Genomic DNA, 18775 nt, shown 5'->3' with positions numbered 1-18775 from the left:
CAGTCGTGGCTTTAGTGCAGTGAGGGGTCAGTTAATATAGTAGACTTAAATGTCAACTTCTGCAGTTTCACTCTCACTCTGAGAGCATCAACAGCTTAACAGACACCTCCAAATCTAACAAAGGTCACCTCTTCTTCACTGATCTTGTTTCATGTTTCTATGCATGCAGTCGTGGGTCTGTCTGTGATTCTGTTTGTGAAGAGACGGGGAAAAAAAAGAGAGAGAAATGGACTGCATAGATCTCAGAGTTGTTTAGGCTCAGCCTACTGGTTCGATATCCATCAGATTTATGTCTCTGTTATTTTCCTCTCCTAAACATTAAGTGATAAACTCAGTGAAGGACACAATAACAAAGATCTACCTTTTCACCTCTCTCTCCTTGTCTATCTCTTGGTCGCTCTGTCCGTCTCCTTCTGTCCCTGCGCTATCAATCAGCCTTGTGGTAATTGCTGTTGGATTACGGGGCTTTTGCTGTCTGCTTCCAGCGATTAACGTCAGGCAAAAAAAATGCCCCTTATATACCTCCACAGTTACTGAGTAAAGAGCGGGGCCATGTGCGTTCACATTCACCACACACAATCAACAGTTCACAAACTAATCTGCAATTCCATCACGGAGTTAGCATCTATTGAATTCCAGTTTCTCTGTGTGTGTGTGTTTGTGTGTGTGTGGCTTTGTAATGCAAGCGTGAGTTTCCACCTGTTTGTCCTTGTTTGATTCTCAAATGCATATCAGCTGGAGATAAAGTGGTGGATGTGGGGTAGTGATCTCAGCAGAGGACAGTGGCGGCCATGATAGATTAGGACTGGCTGCAGGGAATAATGGGAAACAACAGAAGTGAGGAACATACACGCTAGCAACACAGCACTAGAGCATCTGCACATTCGCCTCAGAGACGACAAACCTGTTTCCGTGCCTGGTGTTTATCTTCCTCCACTCCTGCAGAAGCGTACAGAGAGATGGCAGGAGCAGCAACCACTGGCACAGTTTCCTTTTCCTTCCCTCGCAAACATAATTTATCACCTACAGGAGCTTACTCAGTGCATGCACGTGTATGTGTAGACAGCCTGACCTAATCTAGTGCCACCTTAACCTTATTAAAGAACAAAATGGTGACAACAGAGAGAGAAAAAAAAAAGTTCTTCCTAACCCCTGTAGGAAAAAAGAAAACTGGCACCAACAGCAACTGTCCCTCAATGTCTGTCCTTTAACTCATGTCTCAAAGACACACTCTACACGTTCTGACAAACACACACGCAAAGGCTTCCAGGCAGGCTCTTGCTGAGAATAAAGGAAAAGACACCATTTGTCTTCACGTCACCTCCTGTCCCATTGCCGTCCCCTGCATGTCAAATTGTTTTATTTCTTCAGTTAATCCTTCCACAGGCATGCATCTCACAGTATGGCACTGTCCTCCCATATGACTAATTTAAACATGCACAGGAACAAGAGTCACAGATGAAAGAAGGCAAATCAAAACAGCATTTATTATAACGGCTACATTTATATGAATGTGGGTAAAACGCATCTGCACAGCACATAAACACAATTTAAACCAATTATGAATTTCATTTGCTTGTCTCCGTCAGTACGTGACTCATGGCAGGAAGAGGACACTTTGTTGGTCTCTCTCTGTAGTGTTCTCCTCTTGGTTCTGTTCCCTGCTGGGGCCGTCCCTAAAAGACCAAACCCACAAATTAAAGGTTGAATGTTAAACACATACAATCCTCACACTGTGGCCTATAATCGGTAAATACATGTGCTGCAAATGTTCTAAATATTCCAGGAATTAATCTTGAAGGGGCAGCAATATGAATTTCCAGGCACATCGTGGCATTTTATGGAACAATCACGTAACCATGTTACCTTCAGTTTTGCACAACTGAATGGCTGCCATGGCAGATTCAAGGATTTCTCAAACATGCATGAAAGAATCAAGGCAACACTGAGAGAATAACATTATAATATGATGTAAAGGTCAAAAAGTAGATTTTAAATAATACTGTCCCTTGAAGAGACCTTTGATGATAAATGTCCATAGGGTGTACAAGCTGGAGGTATAGCTTATGTGGTGCCGTAAGAGAGCATTAGGTCACATTTGAAACCAGCAGACTCCTTAGTCATCATCAGACAAATTTGCAGACATTTTAGCAATTGGGAAACTATTAAATGATCACAAGCATTTGGTTTGACAAAGAGCTTGAAAATGTTTAAACAGGAAATGGGAGGAAAAAATACATTTTGTGAGTAAGAAAGCACTGAATGTAACTGAAAAGGAACAGGGGCAAGAATTGAACTTTGGTCTAAAAGATTTGGGAAAGCATCTTTGACTGCGTTCATGCAGCCAAGTATAACTGGAAGTTCTAAAAAAACAGCAGGCACATCAATGTCATCCACCCCACCCACCACTCTGATAATACTATCACTTAAAGAGCTCCTCTGTAGATGTGAGACCGCAGTGGTGGTGCGTAAGAGATGAACCAGTATGTTATTAAGTAAACCACTTGCAGCAATGCCCTTAAATACCCTAAATATTTCAGGTGACTCAAAGGCCTTTTACAACAGAGTGCTACATGTCTCAAGAATTTGCAAAAGTATGTTAATTTTCATATAATAGAACCTGCTGTGTTAATAACTTTCTACCCTGAGCTTTTCAAATATTAGATTTTTTAGTGGGTCAATCTGAGCCTTGTATTACAGTGTAAAATCCACTTTGCTTGTACAAATTCAGTGGTTACAGCGACCTCGCCTGAGCCAGAATACCGTTTGTTTTTGACTCCATGTTGTTCACTGGAGATCTCTTCCCCATTACTGAAGATTGGGATAGCATTAAATGATCTAAAATACAGCAAGTTTTTTTATGGAGGAGAGAAAGCATGACTAAGAGTTGACAAAGTGGCCACCTGAACAAGTGAGGATGCCCAAAACACAGTTTTGCTAGGCAGCAAATAACTTGGCTGAGTACACCTCAGCAACCACAGCGCTGTTTTTCTGCTGTTTGTCCCCTATAACAGGATAGATCATTTACCACTGCAGGCACACATGCAGCATGTAAACCTGCAATTAGGAGACGCCTGCTTTTGTGTGTTTTATTGGCTGCATAGCAATCTCTTTGAATCCAACGGTACATACAAGAGTTTCTGGCATTTTAGGATTTTCCTGCCAGAAAACAAAGCAGTGTGTCTGCAGTGACATACTGGCAGGCTGTGGGAAACGTCTGATGAAAAACAAACACTGTAATGAAAGTGGTGGAAACGTCCACAACCAGTTGCCAAAGAGCCTGAAAACAGACTGGAGAAGATACATTGCTGATCAAGCAACACCACTGATTTCGTAAAACTTGAATTACTCTGTTCACTTCAAATCTATGGGTGGAATAAACTTAGAGTCCTTTCAGTGCCAGGCCTTTTGAGCAGAAAATACTCTCTATATACTGAAGTATCTAAAGGGCATAGACTCTTAAAATTATTTCAAAAATACAAGGGAACATGGTGATACACACGCGCTCTCTCACTCTATTTTCACACATATAAACACTGACAGCACATTAGGACTTAGTACCTAACAGGATGTCAGAGCTAAAGTCGTTGTGCTGGCTAATGATCCATTACACATTTCATATATCAGACAGAGAGACTGACAAGCACCACAAGGAGGGATAACCAGGAAGAGTGGAAAGATTTAAGGTTGGAAAAGCAAAAATCAATGTCAGATAATTTTCAATCAATGTGGTTTGGTTCTTTCAGGAATCAGAATAGTTGAGTTTAAGGAAGCATAATGTTGTGATGACAAATCTCTCCGCACTGTCACATGCTGATACACATAATGATTGTAAAAACAAGGACACAGGGATGCATATGCTGCTTATGCAGTAAAAGTAACCAGCTGAATGTTATGCACCATTTCAAATGTTGACTCTCATCTCCGTTTTCCCCTCCACTGTCTTCTGACTCCAAACTGAAAACTTGGACAGCTTTTTAAAAAAACAGATATTAAAGATTACTGAATTTTTTGCAAGTCAATTTTGTAATAAGGTAACATGCTGGCATTTATTTATTTATTTATTTGTTGAATTATTTACGCATGCACTGTGTATTTGCCAGAAGTTGTAGCTCCTGCTCCATAATGTGCAGCATTCGAGCTGTCATGTCGGTGTCCATGTCAGGGTCCTCACAGCCAGTCTGGTCCACGCTACAGATCTCCATAATCACTTGTGGAGCTCGAGGAAGTTGACCACCTGCCAGAGCAAATTTTAAAGACAAACAGGTGGGAAGAAGAGGTGAGGGAAAGAAGAAAGCATGATGAGTTTGACGTAATGACAAAACCTTTATTTAAAAATAAATTCATAAAATGTCCAAAAAAAACATTGCGTCTAAGTTTGAGATAGAAAACGGATGTTTCAATTAAAATGATTAGTTTTTTATTTTGATTGAACTGCACCTACTTCTTTTCCTGTATAGTGTCATGAGATAAACAACACAATAGTTTACTAATTAGTCACCCATTATCAACTTCCATATATAATTTCACAATCTGTAAGACAAAATCCAGCTGAAATATGAAGAGAATCTGGACATTTTTAAGTATTGGAAGGCAGAAATGAAAACCTGTATCACCTCATAATGTTTCTTACTTCATTTAATTTAACCTTGAATGTTCATTGAAATACATATTGTCTGCTTGAGAGTTCTGTCCACATGACTAGCACAAATTTCACACTCAAATATCTCAACAGAAAAAAACCCCCAAAACAAAACAGCCAACAATAACACACACAGACAGTACACACAACAATAAAATGATACGGCTATAAAATGTACATGGTTAGTTCGTTCAAAGCCTATCTTACTCAGAAAAAGCAGCAAAATCTTTGTTAACACTCAGCTCTGACTGGCTGCAGAGCATCTATTATTTCCCAATAAAGGACAGCTACTTAATATTTTCAAGGAAACTGCTTGTTCACCATAATAAGTAAATGCACCGGATCAGTCTTAATCACTGGCATCAGGTGGCTGCGGGCTTCTCAATTAAAACTAAATTGAAAGAAATCTGATTACCCCATTTACTACACTGATTTTAGTCATTCACTGCCTCACGAAAAAACCACACAAGGATGGTGACTGATGCACACATGCTGCAAGAACAACACTCACCTTCTAAACTGTATGAAATCAGATTTTATCTGTTACATTCCTTCACTTTTCAGCTTGCGTTTTCCTGGCTGAACCAGTCATTGTGTTTGTAAGAGGCATGGTAGTGATTTGGTTATGACAGAGTATTTGTTAGTCTTCCTAGTCAACATGCTGACAACTGAATCATTATAAATATTTACAGCTTTGTGGTTAATGATTTTGAATCTTTGAAAAAGTAAAGTACATGTACAGTAAAATCTTAATTTACCCAGGAATGGTGACGAGTGCTTCCCTACTAATTCAAATTCTGTTGGACTGAGAGCTCTGGTTTATCATTCAAGAAAAACATCTCTGGACAAACAAGGCAGCACTGAAAGGTTCACGTTGTTTGATTTCTCCAACGTATTTAACGCAACTCAGCCTGATTTACTTTGTCAAAAATTCCAGAAGACACAGGTGGAAAGCTAGGGGTGCGCCGACTGCATTTTTCTGCCTGTTGGCCGATTACCTTTAAAAAAGCCTGACCTGCCGGTTCAGATTTTGGTTACCAATTATTTTTGTCTGAAATGGCACTAAATATAGCAAAAATGTTGCTGAGTTGGCAACAGTAGGGGGTCACTATTGTTAACTGCAACTGTGCAGACATGACCTGGTGGGCCAGTCTATCAGTCAAACCTCTCTCACAGGAGCAGACCTGTCAAGTCTCCCGTTTTGGCCGGAAAACTACAGTTTTTTGATTTTTTATACCCCCTTTCCCGCCATGCTCCTGTATTAGTATTTTCCTGTAAACATCCCATATTATGGCGAACCACCCTCCGCTCTTATGTTAGTTCCCCCCCCCCTCACACACACCACGTCTTTGACAGTAGCACCGGACGGCGACTTTTCCCATTTACCAAAATCCAAAACTCTCTTGTGCCAGAATACTGTTTGTTTTTGACTCCATGTTGTTTACTGGAGATCTCTTCCCCATTACTGAAGATCGGAATCTAAAATACAGCAATGATTTTTATGGAGGAGAGAAAGTGTAGTGGAAGTGGTTGAGGAAAACCTTGGTGTTCATCTGGGCAATAGGCTGAATAGGAAATGCAACAGCGAAGCAGTTTACAAGGAAGGACAGAGTGTAAACTGCAAGATGCTGGATATCTTCTAAAAGTCTGTTGTGGAGAGTGCAATATTTTCTGCCATTATCTGCTGGGGGTAGAAGCAAAGCCAGGGACTTAAAAAGGCTAAACAATCTGGCAAAGAAGGCTGATTCTGTTATGGGAATGACTCTGGAACCTTTGGAGATGACAATGCAACGAAGAAATCTTCAGAAAATCCAGAAAATTATCAACAATCCTGAGCATCGTCTTTATGACTGCACTGCAACAACAGAGTTTTTAGTCAGAGGCTTCTTCAGAACTGCTGTAATACACACTGCTGCAGGAAATCTTTCTGCCCAAAGCCATCAGCATCTACAACAACTCTTTGAAGAACCTCGACTAATATTTAATTTCCCTGTGGGATTAAGTCAAGGTTCTTCAAAGAGTCAAAACGTAGTCTTAACCTTTATTTTTCTTGAGCAAGTGGGCATGGGAGTTTTTGTGGTCCATATCAATGAAGGAATAAACAACAGATATTATATTTAATGATCTACAAAGATGAGTAATGGTATCTACTCATGCATAGCAAGTTCAAAGAAGCAAAACTGCAGGGGCTTGAAATCATGCAGTTGGAATAGGTAAAGAGATTTTTTTCCCTAAATGATTGGATGGAAAAAAAAGGGTGCATATGTTCCAAAAATGCCTTATTAACAACTTATTCTATACTGCTGTTGAGAGAGCTTTCCTTTAAGAGAAGATTTTGTATGATTTGCAAATAGTGTTTTTTCTGATCACTCAAGAGTCTCAGCTCTTGTTTTGGAAGATGTGCTGTTGATGGACGGATGCAATGACGGACGTAAGAATGTGGCAAAAGGAATTATTTGAAAATACCTACAGAAGGAGTGAGTGTTAGACAGAGATAAGGGGAGGCGTAGTGGAAGAAAGGCAAAGGTAAAAGGAATGTAGCTCTGGCTACAAAGAAAGAGTGAGAGATACAAAAATGATCACAACAGTTAGTGGAATGAGTGGTGTCTCATCCCACTCGACTGCGAGCCACATCAAATTGAATCAGATTGAACATCCATCCCCACCTGCTCACTGTAAATTACATTGAGGCCCCCACTGAGAAGCTATGATGGTGTGGCTGAGCATGTGTATGTCTGTAGCACACTGATTCCTCATGCTGCTTGCTGTCTAACCAGTTTCAGCTCTTGTGTTAAAGATTTCACTCTTTCAATCTTCCATTGTCTCCTCACCCCACCTTCTCTCCTCCCTCTCTGCTGTTGTTCCTGTCTTCAGGCTGCTTTAGAACCTCCACTTAAAGCATCACTGCCGCCTGCACTGTCAGAGTAAATGGCACGGGAGGAAAGATGCACAAAATGAAGAGCTGAAAACACATCTGAACATAGATACTTCTGGACTAAATTCATTTCAATTTAGAATAAATGTTCAGTTTCGTGCTGCTGCTAAGAGTGTCACGCCCACTAAACTTTCCCACAACGCTTTTGTTATGATACGACCACAAACTAAAATGAATTTTATTTGGATTCGGTTTGATAAACAACCTCAAAATAGTGGATACTTTTTAAGTGGAAAGAGAAGCAGCATTGCATTTGCCTTCAGCACTTATTTAACCACCCATGAAATAAAATCCAGTGGACCCAATTGCATTCAGAAATCACCTAATTAGCACAAAAAATGTCAAGCTGTATGTAATTTAACCTCTAACCCTAGAAGTTTGTTAGATAACATTAGTGAAAGGAAAGATCTAAAAGTCACACAATCTACAAAATCTGACCTTTTTAACAAGTCATATTTGCAATGTGACAGACTTTTCGTGAGTAGTGCAAGTCTGAACCAAGTTTATTTTGTACTGAAAACGTCTGTGCAATAATTGTACCCTCCTAACAGTATAGTTCTACATATCTATATCGTTGAGTCATATTCTAATGCAATCTTTGTTCTTGTCATAAACCTACAGTTTGGTATAACATCAGTGTCAACTACACTCAAAACAATAAGAGACTCAAAAAATGGTAAAACAAAAACTACAAACAGCTATGAGTTCCCCAATCGAAAATAGTTTGAAGAAATGTTTAAAACATTCATTCATGATTGTTAGTAGAGATGTTTTTTGTGTGAATCTTCTATATTAAAAAAAAAAACATTGCACTTAGTCACTGGGAAGACAGGAGAGTGATATACCTATGCTTAGTTTTGTTAGCGCAAATGAAGGATCTTGAAAAACATGTTAAGGGCTTCTGTTAAATTGACAATTTCATCAAATAACATTGAGTGTTTGACGGATACAACATGGCAAAGTATTCTGATATATCTAGTTTGGGTGAAACTTTAAAGATTTTGTACATATTAAGTTTATTGACAAAAGACTGAAAACATAAGAGTGAAGAGAAGCAATTTGATAAATTTTGCTCCTATGGTTTTTTTGGCCAGCAAATCTGCACTGGTGGATGGGGATTAAATCTTGATGACCATTGTGTAGAATATAATTGAAACTGAAATAAAACCTGTTTTTTTTTCCCTTTCTGTTTTAATATTAACTATAAACAGTGATCAAATAGAATGCAGTTAATTGCAAAGTTGAAATTGAAAATTTTAATGAACTAAATCACAAAAACCTCTTTCACACCATATGTTAGCTCTTTCAATAACCTACTGGCTTTATTGCTATGATTTCATCATTAGCTCAGTGAAGTGTTAATGAGAGTACAGCAGCTGAATTCACTTCTCTATTAAGTCTAAATTAGAAGCACAGAATGGATGCTTTGTAAGGGAAGCCTCGCCGACTTGAAACAATTCTTCTAGGACACGACTATGGTTACCTTGTAGGAAATAGGCAATTTTATCATCACTCAAACTATTTTGCAGGTAGAAATTATAGAGATTTTAAAAATGCATCTGTTGAAATTTATGGCATTTATTTCCAAATGTTAGAATATGATACAAAGTATTTAACAACAACAAACCTGTAAAATCTGAATCAGCCAAAGAAACTTCCCAGTTAAAATGTAAAAATTAGAGGATGACAATTTAAAAACGTATAATTATCCTGCACAGCTGAAATGTGATAATCGAGTAAAAATAGAAATTGAAAAGGTGCAATAACACAGTATGAACAAGTGTGCATTGTTTGTTCAAGCACATTTTGACTTTATTTCAGGTTTTAGTCTTCTTTCGTAGGAGTCTGACAGCAGGAAGAGCAGGCATCTTGTCCTTCAAGTTTCATAACTGGTCAATTTTGGAAAAATTCAGTTTTAGTCCCTTTTGTCTTACATTTTCTCAGATTGTTGCTGATTGCATTTAAACAATAATGTTGAATTTTTGATACCTGATTTCTTGGTAAATTAAAAACTATCACTTTTTAATTTGTGTTTGCCTCTCTGCAAACTATGACGTCAACTTAAGAGTGAAAATGAGCAGTGTCAGGGAAACTGATAAGAAAGTTTAATTTTATTTCAGGTTAATCAGATTCAGTATAATTGATGATAAGTGCGGTCTCAAGATAACTGAATGCGGAATCTATATCAGAAGGTACTTTAAAAAAGCAAATCTTTAAATATCTGCACACGTGTGGGCTCACTCACAGGTGAATCCAACGTGGGACGTGACAGCAGCAAAAGTTGAACATTTTTCAACTTACCTGTGTCACATTGTTAGCTTGCATATATGGTCCATGTGCACATCTACATGTATGAGCTCAAAATTTTACATGCACCAATTTCATGGGTCGCTTACCTGGAGGAAAGCAAGCGCTTTTCACTTTATCGCACAGAAAATGAAGGGAGAAGAGAGCAACGTCACCTGCCACGTGTTGAGTCCATTATGCAGCCCAACTATTGCAGCTTTTGTATTCAACAAAAATGTTGTCAATTTTTCTGCTACATTCAGTAACAAATATTTGCAACAAATATTATCTCAAGGCACTTTAGAAAAAAAAAATCTACTGTGGCACTTTTTAGAGCCACAGTAGATTCATATAGGTGGATGGAATATATCAGTGTTTAATGAGGACAGACCTGATTCGCACATGATAAAATAGTTTGTTGGATTAATGCCCAGACATGCATATATTTTCAGTACTTGCAGCATAACCATGGCATGCGTGCCATTTTGTGTCCGACAGTGATAAGGTATAATCTCTTTAAAAAATTTCCATGGTTACTGTCATGAACTTTTGGCTATAAGAGGAATCTGGTGGATTAATTGTGTACAAAATTGAATTCAGTGTAAAGGAACACGGAGCAGTAACAGGTGGCACCTAGCTTCCTTAAACTGTTCAAGGACACACATGAAAATACACAAAAGAGTGTTAGAAGAAAGTGTGCAGATGTTTACCAGATGTTCTGAGTTCATTTGGTGACATTTCTTCTCTCTGGGTTGGATGAATTTGAATTCCCGTTGGCTCTGCATATCTGTCCTTCATCACTTCGCGAAGCAGGTATTCCTCAGAGTGACGTCCAAGGCTGCTGTGTGAACGATGCACTGAAGTTACAAAAATGAATAGAAAAAGTAAGAAAGAGGGAAAGACAAAGCCGACCAAGACAAATATTAACCTTATAATGTAAATGACAGATCAGCTAACAAATACCTCGAAAGACTCAATGTTATTTATTTAGACTGAAACATGCAGCTTTGGATAACATAACATTGAGATCTTTTAGTTCTTATCGTGTAACATGCATTCACCTTTTTGATGATTAATATAATCAAACTCGTCATTAAGAACTTACAATTGTAACAGGTTTTTTGACATTTTTAAGCCATATGGTTAATTTTTATACTTTTATCTTTAACAAGCATAAACATCTTCATCTGTACAAATCTACAACCTCAGTTAGTTACTCCTAGTATTTCTGCGTTTCTTCTCCCCAGATACAGTCTACCGATAACTTGCTACAATCTCTTATACAGTCAGGTTATATAGTAAAATGTATCAAATCTGAGGCATACACCCGTTTCTGGAATGAAATATACTTATTTTGATTGCTATAGCTTTGATAAGATTAAATATAATTAAATGACAAATATCTGACAAATTTATGGTATGTTTTGTTTTAGTTGCATTTCAGAATATTATTAGCAATGCCTTTACTTTGCCATACAGCTGCTAAAGTCAACAACAACACGTAAATGGCATAAAGAAAACATAAATAAAAGCCCAGAAGTGAGTCTCGCAATGCTTTGGGGATACTAATTATCCCACAGTTAAAGCAAAATCATTTTAACCAAAAGGTTATGTTTTCAGATCATAATATTTAAGGTTTCCTTTACCAGTCAATATGATAATTGCAGTATAGTTACTTGCTGGGGTTGACAACAAATCAATAAAACAAGGCTTTAGGGTAAAATGGTTGAAGCACTAAAAGAAGCAAAGCTCCCCTATGATTTCTACAATATTAGGCACTCATTCAGGCTGACAGAGCATCGACCAACTAAAAACAACAAACAGGAATAACAAAGGTCAATTATCAAAGCCTGCACAGCATCTTTTCTATGCACCGATAGTTTCCAGTTTTACTATAGCAGATCAGGATATTGTCGATAATTACACAGAAACATTCAGGTGAATTTAGTTATTTGTTTATTATATTTCAGCATTCAGCAGTATTAGGACCAAGGCAGTAATGCTCAACAAGACTTTTCAGCCAATCACGATAGCTGCAAAGCAATTACTGCTTTTTCCTTCTTTCTCTCCAGTGGTCAGCCAATTAATTAATGTTATTGACTGCACCAAGAAGCTTCTAACTAGTCTAAATCAGCAAAATATTAGAAGACAGTCATTTCTGGTCAGCTAAGCGTTTTTGTTTTTTGTACATCTAGCAGTTTTTCTGTACCTGTACATATCCTGCTGGCAATTTTGCCATCTCATGTTTTAGCATTTAACATATTTTAATGTGAAGAAACTGTATATGGTCTTATAGATATTTTTACTTACATCCAACTATTTTCTAAAGCTTTTTCAGAGACCTTTATTTTTTTTCTGTGCTATGTTTCTGTCTCCCTTTAGTTCTTGTTTACTTGATCTAAATGCAACAAGAAACTGCATACTGACAACGTTGTGTCCAAACCAATGACAGCCCAGGGCACAAAGGAAGAAGGAATGTAGAAAAGGTAGAGGTGGAGACATGAGATGTGTTAAATCTCAGTAAATAAAAAGAAATAAAGAAAACAGATGGAGGGCTATAAAGACTCGTAAAGTGTTGTCAGGGTGATACTGCTCTCCTGTTACTTTTCTGTTCCATTATCTTTGGAGCTTTAACAATGGTGGCAGAGACAGTATAAGATTTGATCAGTAGTTGGCTGCAGTGTGCAAGAAGGGTAGCAGTTCCCCTATAGAAAGCAGTCTTAAAAAAAAGACTTGTTTATTTCATACAACTAAGTTGTCATTCATCATTTCTGGACAGGGGAATTCACCCAAACAAACATTTCTTACAGTCTCAGAATTAAAATAATATAAACATATGTAAATATATGTTTTAAATTGACAGATTCATACAAAAGAAGAAACAGCTAATATGAACCATTTGGCTGGATAAATTATTACGTGTGATTCAGTCCTCATGTAATACGTTCAATATTAGCCGATTTGCTATGCACAAATCGACTCAGTGTGATTTTCAAGGAGTGAGTGACTTTCTGAATATAACTAAATGTTAAATACATGGTAAATGGCCTGAAATTGTATAGCACTTTATGAAGTCCAGAGGACCCCAAAGAGCTTCACACTACTTTCAGTCATTTACCCATTCATGTACTGATGGTGGCAAGCTACCAGATGGTAGTCACAGCTGCCCTGGGGCACATTGACAGAGGCAAGGCTGTCATGGACCGGCTCCACCAGGCCCTCCACCGATGGAGGCAAATGGAGCGGCAACCAACCGACTGGGGGACAACTCTTACCCCCATTGCCACCATTGTCCAAAAAATATATCACTAATACAAGAAGTCTGGCCTTAATGAGGCAAAACAAGGTTTACCAAACAAACAAACAATGATCCAGGTGCAAAATTACCTGCTATGTAGATAAAACCAAATTAGACTCTAAAAGAGACACCAGAAGAGAAAAAATAAACTATGAGGTTAAATTAAGTAAAATTACATTGAGGAATTAATAAACATAGGCTCATCCCAATACATGACAAAATCAAATTCCAAAAGTGAGACCTGTATATTGGTCAATTATATTAGTTTGACCATTGACCGTCAAGTTAATATAACTGACCAATGGTAGAGTGTGTTATATGAAGGACTCCAAACTCACTACGTTCAGTATGACAGAAGCGAGACCACCGTACACCACCAGAAGGAAAGGCACGTGAAGTGTGTTGCCCGAGGACACAACGACTGAGACAGACGGAGTAGGGGTTTGATTCGGCAACCCACAGAACGAACTCCTAGTGTTGCAGTACACTATAGCAGTCCTGGTCTCGAGACAACATTTTGAATGTGTGATGTGTGACTGCAAAAATATGATAGAAGCATCTGTTGCAATTTGAGAATAAGGGGTGAATGTCAAAGTATATCTACTTCCAAAAACAAGGCTACAGCACTGCTACAGCTTTAAATGTCTAGACACACTCTTCTCAGGTTGTTTGTCAATCTGTCTGCTTACATAGTGCAATGCCATGAATGCAAAATCCAATAAATACCCGCAAGATATTTATTGAGCATGGTACAAATGTCCACTTGAACTAAAATGCACAAAGGTATTGGTCAGAGGTCATGATAACCTTGCAAAACAGATTTTGTCCATGGCTCACAAATGCAACAGAATGTCACCAAAATATCCATCTAAAAGTTCCACTTTAGCATTTAACAGAATAACCTAGAAACAGCAGATGAAGAGATAATAAATCAATTGTAAGAATGCAAAGTTAGATGTTAGTTAGACAAGACAATGATTAAATAAACTGTGCCTAGAAAAAAAAATGTTTTTAATCCAAATTAATAACAGCATTTTTATTATCTACTTCCCAACTAAAAGAGAAACAAGAGTGAGAAGACGTGTCATATCTAGGAGTTGTTTTGATAGAATGCAGATATTCAGTGTTAATGGGGGGACAGAAGTGATGGTTAAACCACAGGACCTGTGTCTAGGTCTGTGTGTGCCTGTTTCACCAAGAACTGAAGAACTAAACACATGTAAAAAAAAATAATAATAAGCACACTGACTCAGAAGCATTGGCATACACACATTCCCATACATAATAAAAAGCACATCTGAGAAAACCTCCCTTTGGACCAGCAAGAAGTAAATTGTCTGTTGCTCCCCCACCCATCGCTCTTGTTTCGCCAAGCAGCCAGAACTCCTTTGGGTTTAAAACTCATTTTCATCTCTCTTGTAAGCTCCACAAATTTTACATATTTGTTGAAAACCCCATTATGAGGCCTTTGTGATATGAATAATGCTTGCAAATTGGAAAGTATCTTCAAGCAAAAGTTGGACACAGAGGTAATCTTTACAATCTAATCTCTTGAAGTACAAAAACAGCAGTGACACTTCCTGATGCAGCTCACAAAAAAAAAAAAAAACATGATCCAGATTGACGAAACCCTCTGAAAGTGATGCATTAATATTCAAAAACAACCCTTATGCATATCAAAACACTTTCCCCTTTTTAACCAACCTGTTGGGTCTGAGGCACGCACTGAAAATTGGCATGTGTGAAGTCTGTCACAGTGTGTCTGCTCTGGTGAGTCTGGGTGACCGGTATCCGTGTCCAAACCTAAAGGCAAAAACCCATCCAGATCACAGAACTGCTCTGATCCAAACCCAGCAGTCTGGTTTTGCATCACCTAAGGGGATATGAAAACAGATGGGAAGACAGAGTAGAATGAGGGACAGAAATAGATTCAAACATTTTGTGTTAGAATGAGAAAGAGAGATGGCACACAAAGAAGGAGAGCAAGACAAGACAAGAAAACAAAAAAGTAAATATATATTGGAGCTGGATGACACAACAATAATGAAACAAAACATGAAAATATAGCACATAAACCAGCAGAGTATGGGCTAAAGCAAAATCTACCATCACTGTAACTTTTATGAACCCAAGTAACTGTGAATTTGTATTTTTCAATGTCGAGCATGTAAATACATATTAATAAGACAAAGTCTTTTAATGAAGATTATTCCCCTCTCTCCCTGTTTCCTTTGTTTCCACTTGATGAATTGATTTTTAATTAACCCCTGGAGCTGGCAAGAACATCTCACAATTGTGTGGTGTGTTTGCCGTTCCTCCCATGCAAGTGTCCTCCTGTGAGATAGGAGTAAAGTGAGCAAGCTCTGTTTAGTTAAGATTAGATCTGATACATTAGCATGCTAGCCTTGCATGACACTGCAGATGGGCTGGGAGAATGTAGGGAGAAAGGCAAGTGGGAATAGCAATGCTCAGAGCAAGAAAGGAGCAGGGATGAGGAAAGAAAGGAGGAAGTCAGGCTAAAAGATAAACAATGAAATGGCAAGAGACCAAACAGTGATACTGAACAACCTGGAAGGAATGATATTTCTTAATATGTTCTATGTTGTAATATGTAATATGTTCTAATAATGACTAGCTGCCTTATGTACAGTGTAAACGTAAGAAAAAAACCCACAGAAATGGAAGAAGAAACCTACAAAAAATGAACAAAAAGATTGATAAAGAGACATGAAGGGGAGTGAGAGTAAAAGGAATTAACAGGAAAAGAGAGCAGAAAAAGTCTTGTGCAAAGAGAGAGAGAAAATTAGAAAAAGAAAATACTATCTAATCATTCCAGGAGCAGTTTGATTTAGGTCCAGAGAGTCCAGATAACCACCATCTTCACAATCATGAACATCATTTTATTCAAGCTTTTTAATAAAGCGTTGGCTGCTCCTCTTTTTTTCTTTTCATTCCTTTGCCACGGTACGAGGGATTCATGTCATTAAATGTTAGATTACTCATTTGAGACCATTCAGATAGGTCTATTTTTAATCCACTGTTTCTTTCTTTTATCAATGAATTTCACTTTTAATACCACAGCATTATATATCTCTACGTTACAGATAAATTATGTAATCTAATTACATTGGTACTGACATTGTCTAATAGAAAAGGGTAGCAGCTATAAAAACTAACTAGTTAGCTATGGGTCACTGAAGTTCCTTTATTTTAATCAGTGAATATATCAAACATTATAAAAGTCTAAAACTTATAAAAACTTATACCTTCTGTGCCACAAGGATACAAATATTTAAGTCGCGTTTATACCCATGACGTCAACTAATCACAACAAACGAAACCAATGGCATTCTTAAAAACACAACTCCAACAGTAAGTGACCTTTCTTTCTGCTCAGTTTATCATCCAAGACATTTTCTAATAAAGGCCACAAAAACCTTAAAGTAATCCAAAGATATCCCAGTAGAAATACCAGTGTTAACTTTTCAACTTTTCATTCTGCATCACAGTGTGTCAATACCAATTTGTGTGGATTTGACAAAAGCACTGCCTCCTTAATTCTGAATTGTGCTGTGAATATTACCAAGGCTTATTCTCATTTCATTGTTGTATGTTGCTTTTACAGTTTCACCTTTAACAACTTCTGCTGACAAACAGCACAACAGTTTTTTTTTTTTTTTTTTTTTTTTATAGAGCATTTTGCAAATTATGCTTTATGCATTAAGTGCATAATGGACCGGCTCGTCAATTAGCCCTTGATACCAGAGGATGATAACTGTAGCTTACAACAATAGCAGCAACGAGGTCACAAAGCAAAGAGGTAAGAAATTCATAATAACAGTGTTAACGTTTAACACTGTGGCATGTGCTTAGAAATATGTGTATAGAAAGAAATGGTCTGTACTGACTGCTTGGCTTTGATGGTCAGCTAATTTCACAGATTTCTAAAACTATCAATTTGGATTTTTTGAGATTGCCACCGATGCGGTCACTTACAATTGGTAGAAGTCATATGTGACCGTGGCAATCACTAACGCTTTACAGGATGGGAGCTGATGTTGATCTAACTCCTATTCCTGATAAAAAAGAGAGCATTCTTTTTTATCAGTAAGAGGTACTACCCACCTCTTACTATCCAAGAGGTGGGTAGTAAATATCTACACTTTGGAAAAAATGTACCTTTAGGAGTAGCCTTACGCATCATACTTTCAATGTTTTTTTGAGTGGTATTTCTATAAAGTATCACTACTCTTACTGTAATGAAATTTCTACATACTTTACCCACTGTAAGTAACTTTACTAGATGGACAAGAAACATGTATTAACCAAAAATGCCCAAGATACAGGCACATGCCTACACTTTTCTTCAAAGTTTCCATCTACTGAGACATCTGATGGTAAAAAACACAAAATACAGCCAATCACAGTGACACTCGAAACATACATATTCATAACTTTCTGTTTAATAAGTTTTAGATTGAACTTAGATTCTTCTGTCTTAATTTGTTATTTTGTAATTATGTTATTTGTGTGATTTTTTTTCATTTGTCTTTGAAATACTAAACATACATAGCTTTCTACTTTTCGTTTATCTGATGATTTTTGTAAATATTAAAGAAGATATTCTGATCAGTTACTCTGTACTTGAGTTGTCTTTTTAACAAATATGGTTTTTTTACACTTAGTTGAGTAAATCCTTACTTTTACTTAATAAACATATGCTGAAGGATCACTACTCTTATTAGAATACAATCTTTGGGTACTTTACTCACCTCTGTTCAATTTTAGAAGTTCAAGGTTGAGGTTCTAAACTTGTATAAAACTACCCCTAAATTTTTACAAAGCTACATATTTCACTATGCCATTTAAATCAATCCATCCATCCATCCATCCATCCATCCATCCATCCATCCATCCATCCATCCATCCATCCATCCATCCATCCATCCATCCATCCATCCATCCATCCATCCATCCATCCATCCATCCATCCATCCATCCATCCATCCATCCATCCATCCATCCATCCATCTCCAAGTGGGTTGTAGGGAGGGAAGGGGAACTAGTTTGCGTGAGAGTCCATCATAGGGCTTTCATTAAACAAAGATAGCAACATGGAAAACATTTGTATAAAACAGTTATTCTTTTCAGTATAACTTTGCTTTAAGTCAATAAAATGTATTACCATGTGTGTTTCTGGCCGCTGTCTTGTGCCTTCAGTTTGCAAATCTTTCTCTGTTTGTCTTAAGTCCTCTCGATAAGACATTTCCAGATTATTGGCCATTTCTCTTGATTTCTCCATTGGTAAATGTCCATGTATTCTTGCTTTCTCTGCACAGGAGTCTTCTACTGTTGGAGTCAGATAAAGACTGTCACTGGTCATTATATCCCCACTGTCTTTACAAAACAGAAATAAACACCCAACATTAAAATAAAAGTTGCCAATGTGTGGTAGGTAAAAAGAACAACACTTGTTTTCCAAGAGTATTAATACACATCATATGATTGTCTTTATGTGATTTAGAACATGGTAAAATGTCAAGGTGAAAAGTAAAAACAGACCATCATTGTTTGTAATGTTTTCAACTGATGGAGAAAACATTTTTATATTCAA

General features: G+C 37.5%; 1 protein-coding gene across 2 annotated transcripts in view; it reads right to left on the bottom strand.

Annotated features, from left to right (window-relative positions):
• Positions 1-1459: 1459 nt before the first annotated feature.
• Positions 1460-18775, bottom strand: part of zbbx (zinc finger, B-box domain containing) — a 49921-nt gene continuing 32605 nt past the window's right edge. For both annotated transcript variants that reach the window (XM_088011850.1, XM_088011851.1), the window contains 6 exons: positions 18347-18510; positions 14866-15034; positions 10574-10720; positions 4082-4237; positions 3901-3973; positions 1460-1676 (listed from right to left, as the gene is read on the bottom strand). In XM_088011850.1, coding sequence (XP_087867976.1) covers positions 1598-1676; positions 3901-3973; positions 4082-4237; positions 10574-10720; positions 14866-15034; positions 18347-18510 — 788 coding nt within the window. In that variant the 3' untranslated portion in view covers positions 1460-1597. The remainder of the gene's footprint in view (positions 1677-3900; positions 3974-4081; positions 4238-10573; positions 10721-14865; positions 15035-18346; positions 18511-18775) is intronic.

The sequence above is a fragment of the Poecilia mexicana genome, unplaced genomic scaffold (assembly GCF_051168715.1).
Source record: "Poecilia mexicana isolate PSO_F unplaced genomic scaffold, ASM5116871v1 scaffold_13, whole genome shotgun sequence".
Classification (NCBI taxonomy): Eukaryota; Metazoa; Chordata; class Actinopteri; order Cyprinodontiformes; family Poeciliidae; genus Poecilia; species Poecilia mexicana.
This window is presented reverse-complemented; position numbering and strand designations above follow the sequence as displayed.